At 39.7% G+C, this 20,763-nt stretch overlaps 2 protein-coding genes across 4 annotated transcripts in view; both read left to right on the top strand.

Annotated features, from left to right (window-relative positions):
* Positions 1-533: 533 nt before the first annotated feature.
* Positions 534-7,974, top strand: LOC139922351 (aquaporin-8-like). The gene is made up of 6 exons (XM_071912851.2): positions 534-754; positions 1,369-1,495; positions 1,643-1,857; positions 2,322-2,456; positions 2,688-2,740; positions 7,907-7,974. The coding sequence occupies exons 1-6, from the start codon at positions 534-536 to the stop codon at positions 7,972-7,974; spliced, it is 819 nt and encodes a 272-aa protein (XP_071768952.1).
* An 87-nt stretch (positions 7,975-8,061) lies between these two features.
* LOC139922335 (cyclin-dependent kinase-like 5) overlaps positions 8,062-20,763 on the top strand; it is a 29,422-nt gene continuing 16,720 nt past the window's right edge. For all 3 annotated transcript variants that reach the window (XM_078285689.1, XM_078285688.1, XM_078285690.1), the window contains exons 1-2: positions 8,062-8,125; positions 9,904-9,938. In XM_078285689.1, the coding sequence (XP_078141815.1) occupies positions 8,062-8,125; positions 9,904-9,938 (99 nt within the window). The remainder of the gene's footprint in view (positions 8,126-9,903; positions 9,939-20,763) is intronic.

Raw genomic sequence — 20,763 nt, forward strand, 5'->3', positions numbered from 1 at the left:
TCAATACTTAACTGCTAAATTTATAAGGGGGATACTGGTCTTCACAGAGATGCGCCAACTAGACCTTTTTTCAAAGCAGATTTGAAAAAAGTGGAGGCCGGGGACACCCAGTGGTCTTTGAAAGGGCTACAGGGCGTCCCAAATTAAAATAATAGTTAAAGTTTATTTCACTACCATAGCCCAATGAGAGAATAGAATATAAAAGAGGACTGAGAATGACTGTTCAGTGCGGTTTCACATATGTTTCCCCCGCCTACAATAGGCCTATAAATTCATATCAAAACTAAAAATATTCAGATCGGCGTGGGACAAAATCTTACCAAACAGGGTTCAGTGTAAAGCAATACATGAATGAATACCTGTAGGCTGGTTATCTTTGCTCTAGGCTAATAGTAGGTGATGGGGAAAGTTTCGAATTTAGACGTTTAGAACATCAACATTTTATTTTGAATGTAATTACAATATTTTTGGATATGACAATATAACCTAGCCTGTCATCCACCAAGGGTTTGCAAGTTAGCCTATTTGTAAATATGCCTGTGACTCACAATTCAACTCAGACTGAGGAAAAGCACAGTAGCAGTTGGTATGACAACTATCTTTTACCGTGTGTGGCCGAGTTTTTCGGGACGTTGCTGTTCGTTTTCAGCGGCTGTGCCTCAGTGATTAATGCTACAAATACAGGAAGCCTGCAGCCAGCTGTGGCTCATGGACTGGCCCTGTCCATCTGCGTTGCTTCCACAGCTGGAGTCAGGTGATGTTAAACTAGCTTTATGTAGGGATAGGCTGCTTATACAAAAAAATACATTTCACAAGTTTCAGAATATGTTCAGAGTGCAAAATATGCAAAAATGGCCCAAAATGTTTTTGTAGGGTAACCTACATGTAACCTAGGTTGGATGACATTAATTATATATTTTGAGTGGCCAACATACAGTAATATATTTTGGAAATATGCCTACTTGCCTACCTATACCAATACGTAGAATGAATCACTTACAAATACATTTTTGAATTTTTGTAGGCCTAGGTTATGTTTGGAAACATATCTTTAAACATATTCTGAAGTAGGCCTATATGTTGCTTGTCTGTTGCAGTATGGGCATGTGACAATTTTGAGACCATGGTAAGAAACATGGTAATGCTGGGGAATTGAGAGTTTTAACCTGTGTGAGCATGAAAAAATCACTTCAAATCAAAAATCGCTTTAAATAATATTGCTTTTAACAATCTATCAGGCTCAACTCAACTCAAAATGTTGTGTTTAATAGCAGAAGCTAAGTTTAAGTCAGCTCATAATCTAGGCCTTGACCTCTGGCCTATCCTGGGCCAGCTTGTGCCATTGAATTCTCTTCTCTGTTTCCTCAGTGGGGGCCATTTGAATCCTGCAGTAACACTGGGAGTGGTCATTTCAGGCGGTTTGCACTCCATCAGACTTATTCCATACTGGATATCTCAACTCCTTGGTGCAACAACAGGAGCTGCATTAGCAAAGGTGTGCAGAGACACATTCACATCAAGCACAATGGCTTATGTTTGAACGTAAATGAATGTAGAATGAACACAGGCGTATGTGAAAGCTTTACCCCCACCTCTCTCTCTCTCTCTCTCTCTCTCTCTCTCTCTCTCTCTCTCTCTTTAGACAGTGTTCTCTGAATCGCAGTTTGCCAATGCTTCTGGGGCAGCTTTCAACGCCATGCAATCTGGAGCGAGTCTGTATAGCATCTTCACGGCAGAGGTCGTCATGACATTCTTCCTGGTCCTAACAGTTTGCATGACCGCAGTGAACACACAGAGCCAGACCCTCCTGGCTCCTTTCTGCATTGGGCTGGTCGTCACTACCAGTGTTCTCGGAGCGTGAGTATGAGCTATACTGTCATAACACAGCTGCGCTAAAATGACTTCATGAATGAGGAAGCAGACAAAAAAAATAAAAAAAATCTCACCATTCAACAGGTAACAGGTGAGCCACAGACAGTTCACCTTATAGTGAGGCGAGCTGTACTAGTCCAACTCTCAATAGGCCGAGATTGGTTTATTTGCAATAAGTTAAATAGGTTTCACATCCTCAGAATAAGTGTGTTCAGCAGCCTGTCGCACATTGCATTCTTTAGTGAAATTAAACTTTAGTGAAATTATCAAAACCGTGTGATAGACTGGTGTTTCCCTGCCCCCCATGAACCTGAATAAGAATAAACAGGTAAACACAATGAATGAATGAACGAATGAACGAATGACCGAATGACCGAATGAATGAAAATATCCACCTCACCCAAATCAACCTCCCCGTGTTATTGTCGTTTCTCCATCCTTGGTGCTAGTGGAGGAGTTTCTGGCGGCTGCATGAATCCAGCCAGAGCCTTTGGACCAGCAGTGGTGGCCAACTACTGGTCCTGTCACTGGGTCTACTGGGCCGGGCCCTTGGTCGGTGCTGCGCTAGTCGGTTTGGTGATGAGGCAAGTTCAATGTCGTCTCTTTTCTATAAGAAGTACAACTGTAAAGGCACAAGGCTGAGGGGAGCCAAGGTTTGAAAGGTATGGTCTGGGCGCACTTCCTCTTCAGCAGACATTTTCACTAACTGGCCCCAGAAAACAGTCAAAGTGACGAAGGCTTTGAGTGTCTGAAACTATAGTCTTTATATTTATAGTCTTTATATCTATTAACTGACTGTTATCTTCTGTTGGCAGGCTTCTCCTGGGCGACCCAAGAACACGGCTAATCCTGAAAAAGAAAGTAGCAGGTTGCAACAAAGTTTCACGTATTTAGCAGTTTCTGGAGGAGTACAAATAATTGTTGTTTTCATTCATATTTCATTCAGTCACATAGTTCATTTTTCATTCATATTTGAAACAAGCAAAATGTATGCTCCCAGAAGAAGGCAAGACGCCGAAACGCGTCAGAGCTATTTTTTAACTATGTTCAGTATTTAGAACTTGTCAATGTATTACAGGCATTTAAATTTTTTCTACCTCAAATTGAGTGCCTTGGTTCCTCATTTTCTTTCTAAGCAAAATGTATTACTTGAATTCATCTGTACAATGGATGTCAAAAGTCTGCGCACCCTTTTAAACTTTCTCATTGCCTGCGGCCTTAAATGAAAACCCATTAAATCAGACCTAATTAATTTTTTATATAGTAACCAGCAAATTCAAGGTAAAAACAAAATGGTTTTTCCATTTTAAGCATATTTTCCATTTCAGTGCAAACATACTCTAAAATGAAATTTGGGAAATATGTAGAACTGATCTAGAATGCAATTTCATGTCATTCAGTTCCAATACAGCATTCATCACCAATTTGTGTGTATTCTGCATATTAGCAAAACTCTTCTCAAGATTCAAATGATGATTTGCATTTGCTCAGAACTCATGTGTTACAGTATAATGTATGGCAGGAAGATGGTATATATTAAAAAAAGATGCACAGCACCTACTTATCTGTTTCAGCCTTTGTGTTATGAGTACATCACTGCTCCTCCTCATTTGAATACTATGGCTGAAAATGACTACCATGGCAGGATGACAAGTTCCGAAAATTAGTTGAAATGAAGAACACTGTTTTTAGTCAGAAGCATTTGGTGTGTAAAACAGACCTGTGACACAACACCAACCACCTTTAACCTTTCCAATGCCTTTTCATGCTGAAGGCTTCCCTACATTCAGTATGGATGGTGGTGGTACAAGATGGAAATATCATCTGGTTTCTCAAACTCTTATCCTTGGCTAGTGAGACTGTGACATTTCCACAGGGAGAGTATTACCATGTTGACAGCCCTATCAATGGACAGTCGATCTGCCACATCTGCTTTGGGTTGGTTCATCTCATTAATGATCATTTTAACAGATATATTTTGAAGAGATAGTTGTGCTTCTCTTTATATTATTATTATTATATTCTTGTTTTAAATGCAAAGTTACATTAAACAACCCATGCATGTGGACCTACCTAAGCTAATCCATCAAGACTGTACAATACCCTACAGAAAGACTCAGATTAGACCTATTTTTGGGCCAACCAAGACCAAGAGATGGTCAAAAAGCAACTACAGCAGCTGCTGGATCTTCACCAGCAGTTCCTTTGAAAAGATGATGTGTTTGTGACATATATTTGCAAAATTTTCTTTTTCTTTACCAATGGGCATTTCCATTAACATGTAGTCTAACAGTGGCTCCTATATGGCCTGTGGCCCCTATACTGTAAATCACCCCGTAAAGATTATTTGCAATGTGTGAAGATAACTTTAGATATTACAGCACATTCAATAATGTTCACTCTCTCAGTTTTAAATTCATCCTGTGGGTGGCAGCGTGGTTTCATCTGATAGCACAAGCACAGATAGCACAGAAGTTAGATAGATCCTCCTGGGTGTTTTGCATGTCAAAACCTAAATTTGGCCCGCATGGGGTGGGGATCAGAGATAAGATACAGACAGGAGCTTACCACAGTCTGTCAAAGGGAGGTAAGTGCAGTTTTGTATTCCCTACAACCAAACTTAGAAGGAGGAGCACAGCATTGGCCCTATAATGATGTGGGTAAAATATTATCAATTAAAGTGGCATTACACCCATAATACATCTGATCTCTACTTAATTACATCCTTGCTATTTCCATGAAGCGTTTAGTTCATTAGCTATTTGGTTATAATGCTTTATTGTGATTTATATTCCTACAAAGCCCCATTCAGTATATATATTTAGGAAGCTAAGTTTATATAACATTTCATAACATAACATTTCATTTCTGAGCTGTTTTGGGTATAAAGAGGTAATCACTGGGAGAATAAATTGAAATTAATAAACTGAATGAAATAAATGTGTGCGTGACTGTCTACAGTGTTGTGACGTGTGAAATTATCTGGATAATAAATCAACTCTTTCTGTGAGGAGCCCCTTTAAGCTTCTTCCAGTCAAGTGCACATCTTGTCAGGAAAGTTTTCCTCAGAGAGAGTATAGGATTACAATATTTCTTCAAAAGAAGAGATAAGAAGCTTTAAACTTTAAAAGGTCCCATATCTAAACCCATCATTCAGCTTCCTCTAGAGAATGATGAGGTGTGAGTTTGATGAGGATTATGCTTGCAGGAAAAAATAGGCCTTATTGATACAGGTGATACTCTTGAGCAAGGCACTTGTTCCCCACCTGACCCCTACAAATGCAGTCCCAGGTATCAAATTTCTGCTAATTATTTTGGAATTTTGCTAATTTTTTGTCATCCTTAGAATGCTTTGTTTCTAATTCCACGTGTAATTTGGAATATCACTTAACTACATTATGTTATTATCCTGAAAGCGGGGTGTGATCTTGTGAATTATGTAATTGAGAAATTAGAACAATCATATCCCACCTCATACGAAACACCCTCAGACCACAACACTGCTTTTTCTGTGCGCGTTCTGAACTTTGATTGGTTTAAATGAAGAAGGCGTTCGAATAACAAAGCTATATCCATTTTCATTGGTTACTGTCACGCCACTCAAAAACTGTTGCCTGGTGATCTGCTTGCGGGTTGTCAACCACAGGATCCAGTTACTGTAGCTGGTGCAATGAAAATATCTTCGTTGGTGGGTGGATATATGGGCCCAGTTCCATCATTTTTCCAAACAGTGACAGAGTGAGTAGTTTATTTTATCATTATCTGAAACATACATGCGAGTTGTCATGTCATAATGTTAATATTTTCATTACAAGCTCAGCTACAAGCAACGGAACGTTACCAAGCTTGAGGTTTGTTTTGCTAATTTGCGGTTTTATGCCTTCTGATTTAGGCAGAGCACTAAAGCTACTCAGTCACACAACTAGTTATAAGATAACGAACCAGATTTCAGGGATAGAAAACTGTTAATGCGAGACATTTGGCACAAAGTTATCATCAATCTAGCCATATGCATGTGTTTGACTTGTTGGATTTAGTTCTGCTTTGCATTAAATATGTGAGCTACGTTCTGAAGGCAGTAAGAGCTAAGGCGCGCGCGCACATACACACACATGCACACACGCACACACACACACTTGAATATATAGGCGAGTTACGTATTGACAGCCACATTTTTGTTTTGTTGTTGTTCAGGATGGGAGTGAGATATTTGTGACAAGAAGCAACACGGCGAGTGTCTGATGCACTTCACAAATACATCTTCCAGCAATCATTTTAACACTGTTCATCATGATCCAACATTTTAATCAAAATGAATATTTGGCTGTTTTTAAAATGTTGTGTTGGACCCCTTGTTTTTGCTGAATTTTTTAACACAATGTCTAATTTGAATGATTATAGACCCAATTAGGCTATAAATAATGCTGCATTCATGCTGCCAGGGGATTTGGAGGTCTTGTGTTTTGAAAACATGAATTCCACAGACTCAGTCCATTACCACGCATGAGTCATTCTGTTGATAGAGACAAAATATATGATCTACTGCAATGCCCGGTACATTCCTGCTCATATTAGCCTTCTAGGTCTAGGCCTGGCTGTCTTACAGAGTAGTTGGCCAAAATCTGATCTTGAAACAATAGGCCAGATGCCACCGCATGTAGGCTATTAGATGAGGAGAAGGAGGAGGCACTTTAACACGATCAAGTTTTAAAATAGATGAACAGAAGCATTGTCTTTGAAGAGATCTGAGAGACAGTTTGCAGTTTGCTGTTTGAGGTTAGTAGCTGTAGTAGCTTAGTCTAGTCCTCCTCAAGTTTACCTACGGATGCTATCAGTTTGCCTGTGTTGGGTAGCTGCAGCTGAAGCCTGAGTAAGATTAGAGAGTAATAGACCCCAGCGATGTTTAGTGTTCTGGGAGACAGAGTTTATTTTGGTGCTGAGGTTTTGCATACTGATGAGCAGCTCCTGAGCCCACAGACATGTAGGAGACGGAGAAGGTGAGCAGGCAACGTTAGTCCTTGAGCTTTCCAGCAAGGAAAAGATGAAATGGAAAAAGTGGCATCTGGAATCTTATCTGATATAAGAATAACAGCATGTGGGTACTAGTAGAGATGCTTTGTGATACAATGCACTGAAAAGCTATAGGAACACACAGGCTGCTAAGTACTTTGGAGCATTAATGATCTAGACAATATGTAGGTTGATCAAATTGAATCTCTTGTCCCATTAATTTTATAGCCTACAATAAAGTATATAGTCTGTATCATACATAAAAGGCATAAAATGTGTCGCCTAAATCATTTGCCTACATTTTATGTTAACTAGAGATATACCATCCATCCTTATCCCCCCCTTAAATTGCCCTGTAGAGAGAGCTGTAAGTTACCAGTTTTTGACGATGAAGTAGGGCTGGGCGATGTGTTTGAAATCAATATCACGATAATCATTATTATTAAGGATTATGTTTGATATCGATATATATCACGAACGATATGGCTTACGTATGCAAAATCACGTCAATCAAATGAATGTTCATTCCATTGAACTGAAAGCCAATGTTAGGGTGTGATGTTAAACAAAACTGCAATTTCCAAATAATATTCCTTAAAATTTTTCATACCTGAATTTGTCAGTTTTTAAATAGAAATTGCTTATTATCATCAATTTAGACAGCAGAATTGTTTCACAATATCAAAATATCATCATATCATCACGATATGATTCCACTGAAAGACGATAAATGATAATATTGAATTATCGCCCAGCTCTACGATGAAGTACAACTACATTCTGACTACTGGTGGCCAATACTGAGTACTGATATGAGTACTATTTTTTGAAAATGGCAGAAAAATGTGTGATGCTATTATGAGGCTCTCTCCGGACTACATATCAAGATGATATTTTGTGAATCCAATGCCATGTATCACACCAAAATGTGAGCTCATTGACATTGTTCTGATACCCAGTTCTCTAAAGGTAGGTGAGTAGGTATATTTTATGTTTGATACAACTCTTGTGTGTTTGTGTGCAGGTGAGGTTAAGCCATTGAAGAAGGCATGTGGTGGGTACTATGGCTCACAGCCGGCGCACGCCTCCTAGGAGCCAACAGCTGGCCGCCTCGCTCCATCTTTTAGCTGGACCTCTCCCTGAGCTCCAAGCACCTCACGCAGCTTACCTTTTGACTTCATGAAGATTCCTGACATCGGTGATGTAATGAATAAATTTGAAGTCCTTGGGATTGTAGGTGAAGGTGAGACTGCTGCCACTGTAATTTTTAAATGTTTAAATGTTTAATGTAACAGTACTCTGCAGGTCTTCACACTGTCAAGCCCCAACAGATATCACTGACTACTAGTCCCAAGTCTTCTAACACAACTTTCCATGTGAGACAGTGCATACAAATTTGAAATAATAATTATTATTTATCCCATTTACCTGTGGAATAGAAAACAGTCCAGAATGAAGCTGTTAAAATCCTCTGTTCTGCTCGTCTCCTCTTCTTTCACGCTTGTACAACTCAACAAGGTCAAGGTCAAAATGTTTATTTATTTATGAGGAAGCATTTTAACTTGGCTGTACCTGACTAGGTACGGTTAACTGAATGTGTACTTTAATGCTGTTAGTATGGAAATGGTGAGATGGCGTTTGGGATCAAGTATTATTGTTGTAAATATCAGTGTGGGACAGGGTAATTCAATAGTTAAATTTCCTTGAATGTTTCTCGTGGTTTTTTGAAATCATGTCGTTTTACTAAAGCTACTTGGTTGATGTGAAGTGGCAGAGGCCCCGAGGTGAGGCCACCCACTTGTCCCAGTTTTTACACCCCTACTCCCACCTCCTGCTGGAAGACACAGGGAAACTCTGAGCTGGATTTTGAAGCTGAGAGCTTGTCCAACTATGACTCAGCTTGGAAGGAAATCATCACTTTTAATGCCACATTACACTGTAAAGTTGGACAAGTTTTTTGGCACTCTGTTGCCTCTGCACTCACACCATAGTGTGCTCCACTTGATGCAGCATCATAGATTTGTCCCCAGTCATCTTGAGGTCAATCAATTTTGTTAATCGTTTAGAATTGCCTGCAGCATATAGGCCCATCCTAGCAATTACAAATACACAGAATCTCATTATTTATCCCCAGTGCCACAATCCAGGAAGAAAAATGGCACAAACGATAGTGTCCAGTTTGGGTGTGTCATTGGAGTCGTAAGGTGGTAAAAGCCCCATCATTGATGTTTTATCAATGATGGGGCTTTGATAAAACAACACACTAGCCTTTTTCTGTGTGGCAACAATTATTGTCGTACTTGTCTCTGTACTCTCTCAGGTTTTGAGAACTTTGGACATTTATCCCGGAAAAAAGAAAGTATGTTTATACATTAGAGTAGCCCCCTGAAGAGAGCAGACGATTTGTAGCCCTCTTCTACCACTGATGTTCTTGAGAAGGTCCGCTGAGCGGCTCGTCTGCCCGCTCCGTCCAAGAATTCCACTTGAACCCTCGGGGGATATGTGTGTGACTGCCAGGGTCGATAACATCAGAACTACAGTCGCTTGCCAAAACTTGTGTCCTACTTTCTGAGCCACCTGTCCTTTTATAGAGACGGATGTTTTTCCTTAATTCGTTTGAGCATATGAAAGAAATTACCTTTTAAAAAGGGGCTTTAAAATTCATGTCGCTTTGTAGCAATAGACTGAAAGAAAAAATAGGTCCATTTGGTCCTAGACTTTTACAAAGGGGGCATTCATTGTTCCATGTGAGAATGGAAGGCTTTTTAGATACAGTCAATCTTTGTTCATTTGTAAGCTTAGGTCAAGCTGACATTTTGAATCACAAATCAACATTTTTTAAATTTAGCCTAATTTATATTGTCATTACCTTCAACCACTTTTTATGCAGGCCTACTTTCAAGTGCCACCATTAAAAGGCTACAGTGGCTATTGGAATACATGGCTACATTACCATATTCATTACAAAATTAGCTGTGGAATATGTCAGAGTTAAACACACTGTTTGCTTCTTTGTTTTAGGTGCCTATGGTGTTGTTTTGAAGTGCAGACACAAGGTAAGATCTTTTTAATTTCGCTATTATCCGTTTCACTCGCTCATTTGTTACTTGTAGGTCTTGTCAAACCATTCCAATCATCAATTATTTTTCAAATCATTATAATCCAGTGATATTGTATACTGCACATTATGTGTTTGTTGCATCAAAGCATGGTCTTATCCTACAAAGTCAGAAAAAGCTTTGAGGATGGAGGGATGGAGTACTTGATGGAGTACTCTAAGAATCTCAGCTTTCTAGTGGTACTAAAGCATTGCAATAGTACAGGTTTATGGTTATTGAATGTTAAGAACGGTTCTACAGAACCCCAGAGACCCTAACATCTAATGAGACAATGTTTTTAATAGGATTGTCTGAAGCAGGTGGTCTTTATGCACCAGGTCACCCCACTTTAGTTTACTGCAGTGGTCCTGTGCCTCAGATTTACTGAGATGTCTTGATCGGCTGCCATGGACAATTGGATAATTGTTCAATCCTGTTATCTCTGCTCTGGTTCATCAGTGAGGGAGATTTGTGTAGCTGTAATCCCGATGAAGACAAGAAGATCTGCTTTGAATGGCGGCAAATTTCTTCGCTTGTTTTATAATACCTTTTCTAATTCTATTATCAAAAAGTTTAGTTTCTGTCAGCGAAAAATTTACCAATCATGTTTGCAACAAATCAAAAAGAGCTCCTGCACCCAGTCCTGCTGATCAATTCTCTTTTTCTCTCACAGGCTGTTATTGTTCCACCACTCTGTCACATCACACATGTTTTCATTCATGTAATAGTAGCTGTGATAGGTGGTTTTCAGGCACTCTGAACTTTGTCAAGCTAAATGAATTTTTCAGCATAAGAATTATAGAAAAGCAGAAGAATTCTCAAAAGCAGGACTCAGTTATAGGCTTGTCGTCTTGGTCCATTTAAGGAAGTGACTGTGCCAGGAATTGACAGCAATCCAACATGAATATTCAAACGATAACAGAGACTTACTGCCTCCTACTTACGGATCTAGAGGGTTTGTGAGAATTGCCAGAAACAGAAAAAAACACTTTCTGAGCCTTTCTCATCAAGAGCCTTTGATGTTTTTCTTGTTCTACAATACCCAAGGGAATACTACATATGCCTACATTACATTATTCATTACAGTATTGATTATGGAATATCTTGTCAATATTTCCATCAGCTGTGTTACTAAGAGATGGCAGTGAGCTAGGATTGTGAGAATTGTAACAGAAAGCTGTACCATACTTGATGTTGAGCAAGCACTCAGATTATTGTGAGGAGAAAGAGGAAAGCCCTGCTGTAAACCGGAATCACAGCCTATAATTACTGGGCTTTATAATTCAGACTGATTGATCCCAGGCCTAGGCAGCTGTAAATGCCAATGTCTTCATTTTATACAACAGAACTCGCATCAATAGGCCTCAGTTGTGTCCACACAATAGACAGAGGCTTTTACTATGGCTGACTCAAGACAGCTCTCTTTACTGTGGTTATGTGTGCTAAAATCCATACTGGCTCTGTAGCTGATCAGCTGCCTTAATCTTTTCTATGGAGAATACAGTAATGTTGGGCGACCTGGCTTATAAATTGACGTCAGCATCGGAACCGTTAACAAACATATCTTTTAGCATATTGCATACATACATAGAGGCACGGCTTGTACAGTAATGCGTTTTGTTATAAAATGCCAGAATAGCTGTCTTATAATCATAAAATGATGTAGCTCTATATATAACCACACACAACTGTATTGCAGTTGCAGTCCATGCAAACAAGTCAGTGAAGAATCCAAAAGTTCTCTAGTTATGTGATGTCACATGAATTCCATTTGCATATGAGAAGAGGATTATCGGAGTTGTGTGAAAAATCGCAGCTAATGTGTGAACATTTGTAGTTAAAGTTACATTTTCACAATAATACACCTTCAACTTCCTTCTATTATGTAGATACTGTTTAATAAAGAATTAGACATGATTTGTAGAAAGTGATTTTTACCACACCATGATGACGTTTGATAGCACCCAGGTACAGGGGGGTGTCTCACCCCTCACCCACAGAGCTTTGTTCTCTGCTCGATGGTGTCGGCGATGTGGCGTCAGTGCAGTAGTTTAAATAAAAGACAATTAAAGAGATGCTTTACTAGCTAATCTGTTTCTAGAGTAATCAGTTTATAAAGCACATTTGGAATGTATATTTAATCAGATCATTAATCATTTATGATTTCTTTGGCATATAATTAAGAAAAACAAGCCCATAAAAGTCCAACATTGTGCGATGCATTCTCAGTGCCTTTTGTGTATGTCCGAAATTCTAGAATGTATACAGTTTCAATTGTACAATGTCGGTAACTTTATTACTTGTAGTGTGAAAACACAAGAGGATGAATTCCCTGGATACAGATCAGTGTGGATCAGTGCCATCTGGAAAACATTGTGTTGTTAGTGTGAATGAACCGACGTGCTTTTTTTTTTTAAGGAGGCTAACTCACCAACAGACATAAATCTACAACATAATTAGGCGCGCACATAAACAAAAAGACACATGCACACACTCAAGCACACACACACTCACACACACACACGCACACACACACACACACACACACACAAGCCTGTATGCATGTGCTGACGCTCACAAAACAGACAGACTCACACATAAGCCTACCAAGGGTGTGATGCTGCTGTGACAATAGGCAGGAAAGAGCACCGGCCAGAGAAAATGGCTGCATTTGTGTCAAACTGCCCGCCTTGCAGCTGGCAGTGCTTACCAAACATACTTATTTAGCCAGTGCCACTCCCCTCAAATTTGGTTTATACATGTATTTAACAGGAAGGATGAAAATAGTATGAGTCCCACTGAAATAGTCCTGCCCCTCCTCCCAAAAAAGAGAAAAAACATATGGGACCAGATGTATAAACAATGCATACGTTTCTACAACATTTTCTTACAAGCCTAATTTTTATTCTAGCGACAGTAAATACGTTTACATATTGTCACCCAAATCATACGGTGTTGTTGAATAAGAATAAAGCACATATGTGATGATAAATTAGGCCTACACATGTGTTATCAATCAATAGGCTAACAGCTGTGCGTAACTGCTTTGGCACTGTTAGAGGACTTTGCCAGTGCAAGACTAAGGCAAGAACGAGTCTTTAGAGACCGTGCTGATGTTCTGGCCCATGATGATGGGTGTCATTTATGTGCAAACAAGTTGACCAGGGGTGTGTCGACATCCATTTATGGCAAATTGTGGGAGTGGGCATTAGGCACGTGTTTCATGATAAATTAAATTTAGAAAACAGAATAATGCGTTAACACCACGAAAGCAGGGTTTTATAAATCTGACAAAAGGACTGCATGTTGTATGCGTGTATACAGTTTTGTGCATACACAGATTTTTAGTCTCAAATCTACAGAGAGTTTTATACCTCTGATCTGGACGACTAGTGACGTCTTGTGCAACAAATTCAATCATTCAGACACACAAGCTCCCAGCTAATGTGAACAAGCAAGCCTGGCCTGTTTATCGCAAAAGAAAGTCCGCTGTGTTTGCAGGCTGGCGAACACCAGAGGCATGCTGGATGGGAGCAGTCTGCACTCCTTTTATAAATCATAATGCCCAGCACAAAGGCCAGATACCCTGTTTAAATACAGTGGTTAGAGTGGCATGTAGACGAGCAACAAAAACATGGGCGATACAAACACAGCATGGTACGAACTCTTGATGCCAAGCTACAATGCAAACATAAAACTGATAAAGAAGGCCTAACTTTATGCTTTACGCAGCAGCGGAGCAGCTCGGTCATTGTTAGTCAGAACTACCTGGTACCTGGTTTTAGGGACACAATTAGTTTTTTAGAGTTTCTGACAGGTCTGCCGTACTTCTCTTGGTGACTGTTTGTTGTTGTTGTAGCCTTGCCAGTGTTTTCCCACGCTCCTGCCTCAATGCTTCTTATCGTGTCTTGCCGAATTGTGCCGCAGCTGTTTGAGAAAAAGCGCAGCCAGACTGGAACAGCAGCATGCTCTTATGTCAGTAGGGTTTTGATACACTGGAGTACAGAGAAGCTTCATGTCTTGGAGTTCTGGCTCATGTTTTATTAATTATCTTGTCCATGGTTAATGGAGCGCAAAAACAGACGTGGTTGGGTTTAGTTCTTGTTTTTTTGGCCCACTTTCTGCTGGGCATATAGCGTGGCGTTGAGGGTTGACAACAGGAAAGTTGATGTTTGATAAAGTTCTATGAGCCAAACTGTGAATCAATTTCACTAAATTAGTTTAGAAGCTTTTTGTTATTGAACTTAATCATAGTCGCTATTGCTAACTTGTAATATTTGAGCCTAGCCAAGGGTATTGCTAAATTCAAAGCATAAGAAACTGCCTTTAAAATGTAAAATGCAAGCTAAAACTGATTTCACTAATGTAAATCTGGTATAAATTTGTAAATGTCATTGTCACAGCTAGGAAAAACAGACCAGAGAGTCTTGATAATGTCACAATATGGACCGTAAATGTGAGATTATATGTGAGAGAAATGGTACATTTTCTCATTTGTAACTGTTAGCACCATAATGAAATGAAAACTTTATGTCTAATAGTTAAAAATCATTTGTTGACTGAGTCAGCTCAGCTTCCTATTCTTTGTTAGTGCAGTAGCTCCAAAAGGTGTCAATTTTTAAAATTGCATATTAAAGTCTTGGTTCTCTGTTTTCTAATTTAGGGTGGGTTTTTACTTTAATGGGCAAGATGAAACCAGTTATGTCATCACACTTATTTTAATAGAATCACACTGAACACTCTTCCTTTGGTGTGCTAAGTGCATGCGACCCACCAAAGTGCACTCACATGCATTTGCCTCCATAATGCTAGACAGAAAGTTGGGAATGCTTGGTGTTAACCTTTCCTTTGTTTATTCATTGTGTGGACGAAACTGGGCAGATCAATATCGAAAGTGGAAAATCCTTTTGCCTGCTCTTGAGTGACCCTGAGTTCACTGACACTCAGTTTACTCAGTGTAGATTATAGGTCAAGCTCACTTATTTCACTAGTTTCTGTTGACCCAACAAAGTACTGTAAGACTATTTTACATTCATGCAAGTAGATTTTGCACAAGTTCCCTTTGTGTAGCAGTAATACTGAGAGTTAACAGAAATGGATTTCTATAATATAAGTGAGTATGTAAGCCTTGTTTGAGCCACGGTGGCTCATAGGCCAGGAGCTTATATCTTGTTGTTTGTGTTTGGTATGACTTGGCTGTTTTATTTCTGTGTTACAGAGGTGAAAAAAAGTTTGTTTTTTGCATTACACAGCAGCAAAGATGCTACTGAAACCATAGAATGAATTCATTCATCAAAAATAAACTTGAAAACAATTAATTAAGGTGGCAAACTGAAGTGCCTGTTTTTTTTTTATTTCCCTTCATGTCTGACACACTTTCTGTTTAACACCAGTTTCACTGGTTGACTCACATTATGGGACCTCCCATCCTCTCTGCCCTCCCATTATCCTGGGACCTGTTGATTTACAAATTAAGCACTTTGTGTGCCTATCAAAACAGAGTAATTTGATACTTAGCTCTGAGGTAAGCCAAACACAAAGGCTTCTCTCTAGTTACATAGCTAATCACAAATCCAGGGCAAGCCTTGCATGTGGCCAATGCAATGGCGATTCTTTAGTATGTCCCAGTATGTGAAATGAAATGAGAGTAAACATTGCTGCGGTGAGTATTTATTTAAGCATGGAACTCCTCTGAGGAATGCACTCTGCACACAGCAGAATGCACTTATCAGCCCAGGAACTGATTTCCCAAGCCACTCTGCCTAGAGAGAGGTAAAACATTGACAGCGTCAGTGGTCATGGTCTTACAATATGCAGTTTGGAAAATTTTGAGCATTGAAATATCTGTAAAATGTTTTCATTAATCAGAGGAGATTAATAAGTAAAGCTCCTTTGTGAAAAGCCTTCTGTCTGTGGAGGTGGTCGGGCTCGCATTATGATTGGATCTCAGCCAGAGTCAGCCAAGTGTAAATGCAATCCACACAGTGTGTTTGCATTAGTGAGAAAGTTTCTGCCCACGGAGTAGAAACGTCACCACTGCAGGTAGAAACGTCATCACATGGCTTCTATCCTCCACCAGTTCACGAGGGATAACGTAAAACGTAACAAAAATGGACAACTCTCCAGTTTGTTGTTAACTAACTTGATGTTTGATAGCAGTGTGCAATGACAGGTGTTGTCCAGGAGAAACTGGAGAGTTGCTATAGAAATAGACCAATATATGAAGATATCCTGAAGCAGATGGTAGAGCAGAGATGGGTGAGGAGTCGTCTTCTACGACTAGACCTCCGTGACCCTACACCTGCTGTGTTTGTAAAATCTAGTAATGGTCTTGCTTCCTCCTCACCTACTTGCCTGCGTTGCATAGTGCATGCAAAAATGAGATCCCATCACAATGCGGACAGCATGCAGCTGAGAAAGCGTATAAATACGAGGTGTAAATGTAAGGGTGTGATCGTGTTCATTATCCAGAGAGCATATCCAGATGCAGATTGCATACTAGGTGTAAATTAGGTCTAAGAGAGGGCCGATTGCTTGGGTACACTTGGGAAGAGTTTCAGTGAGAAGATTGCTGATGTTCCACACAGAAGAGTGGCTAAGGTGCTGTTGGCATGAAAATCTGATGGAAAGACATCATTAACTTGGGGTAACTGTAGATGGAAGCAAATACTTCTTGACCGTGACGTCCATGCATGGGTTTGAGATGCAAGGAAAAGTAAACAAGTAAATCAGTTCACTACAAATGTCAATCCAACACATGAGCAAGCAGTTTCATCAAGAACAGTTTGTTGAGAACTTCACAGAGAACCATGGTCAGGTGGCAGTGTATAATCCCCTTCTTACACCCAAAAAACACTTTTGCAAGTCAAGTGGTGCAAAGAACACAGGCAGTGTTCTACTGAGCAGTGGAAAACGTCACGTGGTTAGATGAGTCATCCTGTTATTAACAACCGAACAAGTACGTATGTGGCACATGCCAAAAGAAATCTACAGGCTCAAGCTCTTGCTTCTTATGGTGAAGGGTTCTGGCAGCTCTGATATGGCGTGGGGTTTATTTTCCTGGCATGGTTCAGGTTCACTGAACCCCTCAGGGTGCAAGGCAAGTGCCAGTGCAAGCCACTTTTAGTGATCACGTTCATCCTATGGTGAGGCGCTTGGATCCTGATGTCACTGATATCTTCCAGAATGATGAACCCATGCTGAGCACAGAAACGATGTAAACCATGTAACCTTGGCCCATCACCATACCAAACACTAGCTACTTGGTGTTTTATTTTGGCAGTTACTTGTAGGTCATCTGGCACTAATGTTTCTATAACCCTATATATAACCCCTCCCATGGTGGGTCTCTCTCCAGCCTTAAGCGTATGACTTGTATGCCTGCCCGTATGGTAGATGCCCGTGCTACCAATCAAGCCAATCAATAGTGCGCTCTTGAACTACACAGATGACATCACATTTGTGCCAAAGTGAGGATCAGTCTCTTTCCCATCTCTCTTGTATAAACATTGTGTCAGTTTGTTAATTGAGAGGAATTCTATTAGAGTTAGCTTGCTGGAAGCGATTCCTGGATGTTGGCGTTGCTTTTGCCTGTGACTTTCAGTCGTTTGATGGAGATTTCACAGAACGGTCCAAAACAGAGTAATTAGTGTATTGACTAGATCTATTATGCACATCGCTGTTTCAGGAGCAGCCATGTAGCATCGACTGAGTCACCACAGCTCTGCAGTCATCTGTTGTTTGTCCTGTCTTGGTCATGAATGTGTTTTTTTTTTTTTATTATTTAGTTTTTAGAATTGATGCAGCTCCATTTTTAGGTTGTGTAATTGATGTAGCTTTTTTCACAGATAATAAAACTGATGCAGTAGGCTTCAATTTTATTCCTCCTAAATGAGCTGAATGGCTTTCAGTAACATCTAGAATTATTCAGTGAAAAAAGTCTATCCGCCCCCTTTGAAGGGAACAGTTATTTTTGCACCCACTGAACAGAAACTGGGACAGGAGAGGAAAAAAAGGACTTTCACATGTAGCATTAAATAGGTCACCTTGAGTGGATCACTTGACTATGTGGTCCTATCAGGAGGCAAGAACAGAGAGAGAGACAGAGAGAGAGAGAGAGACATAGAGGGGACGCGTCTACTGTCTGAATGTTCAGTTCTTCATCGTCCCCTGATAGACCCAGGCTATTTCAGGCTGTTTCTGAAGTATTGTCAAATGCAGGCTATCAGGTCTTAGCCCACCTGTTGTTGTACCCTTTGTGACTGTTGTGTCTCACTTTCTGGATGTGTTCTTTCTCCAGAGGTGTAAGTATCTAGAGACGGTTACAGGTAGAGTCAGATCACACTGATAGTCACAACAGTAATAGTGGTAACCTATGGATGCAAAGGCCTACGTTAAAATGCTGCATCTCTGCAATATGCCCAGGGCTTCCATGCAGTTTAGCTTAGATATCCATTCATTTTCAGAATGTCTCAAACCTACTCTTAATTACTGTTACAGTACATTAGTTACAGTGAAATATTTCTCCATCTTTTCCCTCCTTGCAAGTGCACAAGGAAAAAAATCTGGAAAAGCTGTGTGATAAAGAAGGTCAAGGCCCTGACCCCAGTCGTGGTCAAGCCCTGTCTGTTTATAATAACTGTTTAAATAACCCTACTGCATTGATGTAGCCAATTTAGACTGTGTGTCTTGTAAAAACTTTGTGTGCTTTGGGTGCAGTGCTGCTACTTTGTTGGCAACAGATAACATTATTGCAGCAGGCCCAGTTGGTCTGAGATATTGGTATTCTCTGTTTGCCTTGTGGTGCGATACTTTATTGTCCCATTGGCATGGAAATTCACTTTGCGAGGTCAGCAGAATGTGAAAGATAAATAAAAAATACAAGATACACGGCACAATGCAGAACACAAGTTCATATATATTCTCACACAATACAGTGGCACATAAAACTCACTGTATATTCTCACAAAACACCATGCATGGTCACTGCCATCAGTTTTGTTCATGATTATTCCTTCTTAAGACGTCTGAATGCAGTGGGATGAACCTTGCTCTGCATTACCTTGCTCTGTATCTCCATTTGGAGGGCAACAGTTCAAAGTCCACAAAACGGTTGTGGGAGCTGTCTCAATGATTTGCATGGCCTTCTTTGTCGCTCTCATGTTGAACAGCACCTGCAGCCTGCTGCACTGCTGTCCACAGAGCTGGAGTGCTGGTACAGCAGCCTGCTGTACTGGGCCACTAAAGACAACTCTCTCTGTGGCAGGGGTAGCGTGTATGGAGAGTCCTCGTTTCAACAAGAAGTGGATTCAGTTTTCTGATTCAGATTCTGGATATCTATTCTTATAGAAATAAGTTCAAAGTTCCTTGTTTTATAGTAAACAAAAAATCAATATTCCAGCGCACACCAGGATATTAGGATTGACACTATTTTATTTACAAATTACATTAAAAACAAAAAGGAGCGAACTACGCGTTTTGCATGTTGCTTCATCAGATTCGCTCTGTGCTTGACTGCCATCAGGTATGTCTTTAAATAATCAGGTGCTGATTAGCGGAGAATCCAACAGGTTCACATTCTCCAATGCAAATGCACTTCAAAAAGTTAATAATAGGCAATAGCAAATATAATTCTACCATACAAAATTTGATATAAATATTACATTTCCATTTCCATAAGATAATGAGACAAAATTAATGTTAGAGTACAAAATACATAGTCTGGCTATTTCATCTCTAATACTACAGAGGATATAGATCCAGAATGCATACATTTCCTTAAGATAGAGTGCAAAGTAATATATCAAAAATAATAGAAAAAAGTAGAAAATATATATTAGATTGAAGAAAGAGGGTACTATACAAAATACATAATACATTTCACCAAGATACATAACAAAAGTCGGAAGAGGTGAATACTATTACAGAGTAGATATAAAATATACTTGTCTTAATAAGGGAGGGGAGGGAAAGGGGCTGTGCCAGAAGGGGTTTAGTGGCTCAACTTTACCTACGAGGTCACCTGTAGGCACAGAGAAACAGTGTAGGTTAGACATACAAGCACAAGTTACAAAAATGGACTCAAGTCTAATGCCTCATTCAACCCATGTGGCTCCAAGGAGTTGAGAGTATATATCCAATATGCTTCCCTTTTCACTAACTGATTTATAATATTGCCACCCCTAGGGTTAGGAGTGACTCTCTCAATCCCTATGAATTTAAGGGAGGCAGCAGAACCATGGTTTCTTTCTTTGGAGTGCCTCGCAATAGCGTAATCCATGTTTTCATTTCTTATAGCTGCTTTATGTTCAGCTATTCTCAATTTCAGATTACGCTTCGTTTGGCCTACATATATAAAGCCACATGGACACTTCAGCATATAGATGACGTGTAGACATACAATTAATAAACTCTCTAATTTTATACTTTTTACCTGTGTGAGGATGGCAAAAACTCTTTAGTATCATAAGTGTTAGAGCAATGTGTACATCTATCACATCTATAATTTCCATATACCTCCTTAGAGAGCCAGTTAGTTTTCATGAGTTCTCTATACATAGATGTCACAATAGAGGCAGAAATATGCTGCAAAGAAGGGTCACATTTTAGTAGACCCCAATGTTTTTTGATAATATTCTTAACCCTTCCAGAGATAGTATTGTATTCAGACACAAAAGAAACTCTATTGTCTTTAGGTCTATGAGATGAGCAAAATAATTGTTCTCTATTTAGGGCACTAGACTTGTTGATAGCTGTATCCAAAACATGGTCCTTGTAACCTCTT

The sequence above is a fragment of the Centroberyx gerrardi genome, chromosome 9 (assembly GCF_048128805.1).
Source record: "Centroberyx gerrardi isolate f3 chromosome 9, fCenGer3.hap1.cur.20231027, whole genome shotgun sequence".
In the NCBI taxonomy this organism is placed as follows: Eukaryota; Metazoa; Chordata; class Actinopteri; order Beryciformes; family Berycidae; genus Centroberyx; species Centroberyx gerrardi.

Excerpts from the sequence above, each read along its gene's own strand:
- LOC139922351 (XM_071912851.2), top strand. The coding sequence starts at position 534 with ATGCCTGTGACTCACAATTCAACTCAGACTGAGGAAAAGCACAGTAGC. Across the intron at positions 1,496-1,642 it reads CAGGAGCTGCATTAGCAAAG|ACAGTGTTCTCTGAATCGCA; the intron begins GTGTGCAGAGAC and ends CTCTCTCTTTAG. Across the intron at positions 2,741-7,906 it reads CCTGAAAAAGAAAGTAGCAG|GTGAGGTTAAGCCATTGAAG; the intron begins GTTGCAACAAAG and ends GTTTGTGTGCAG.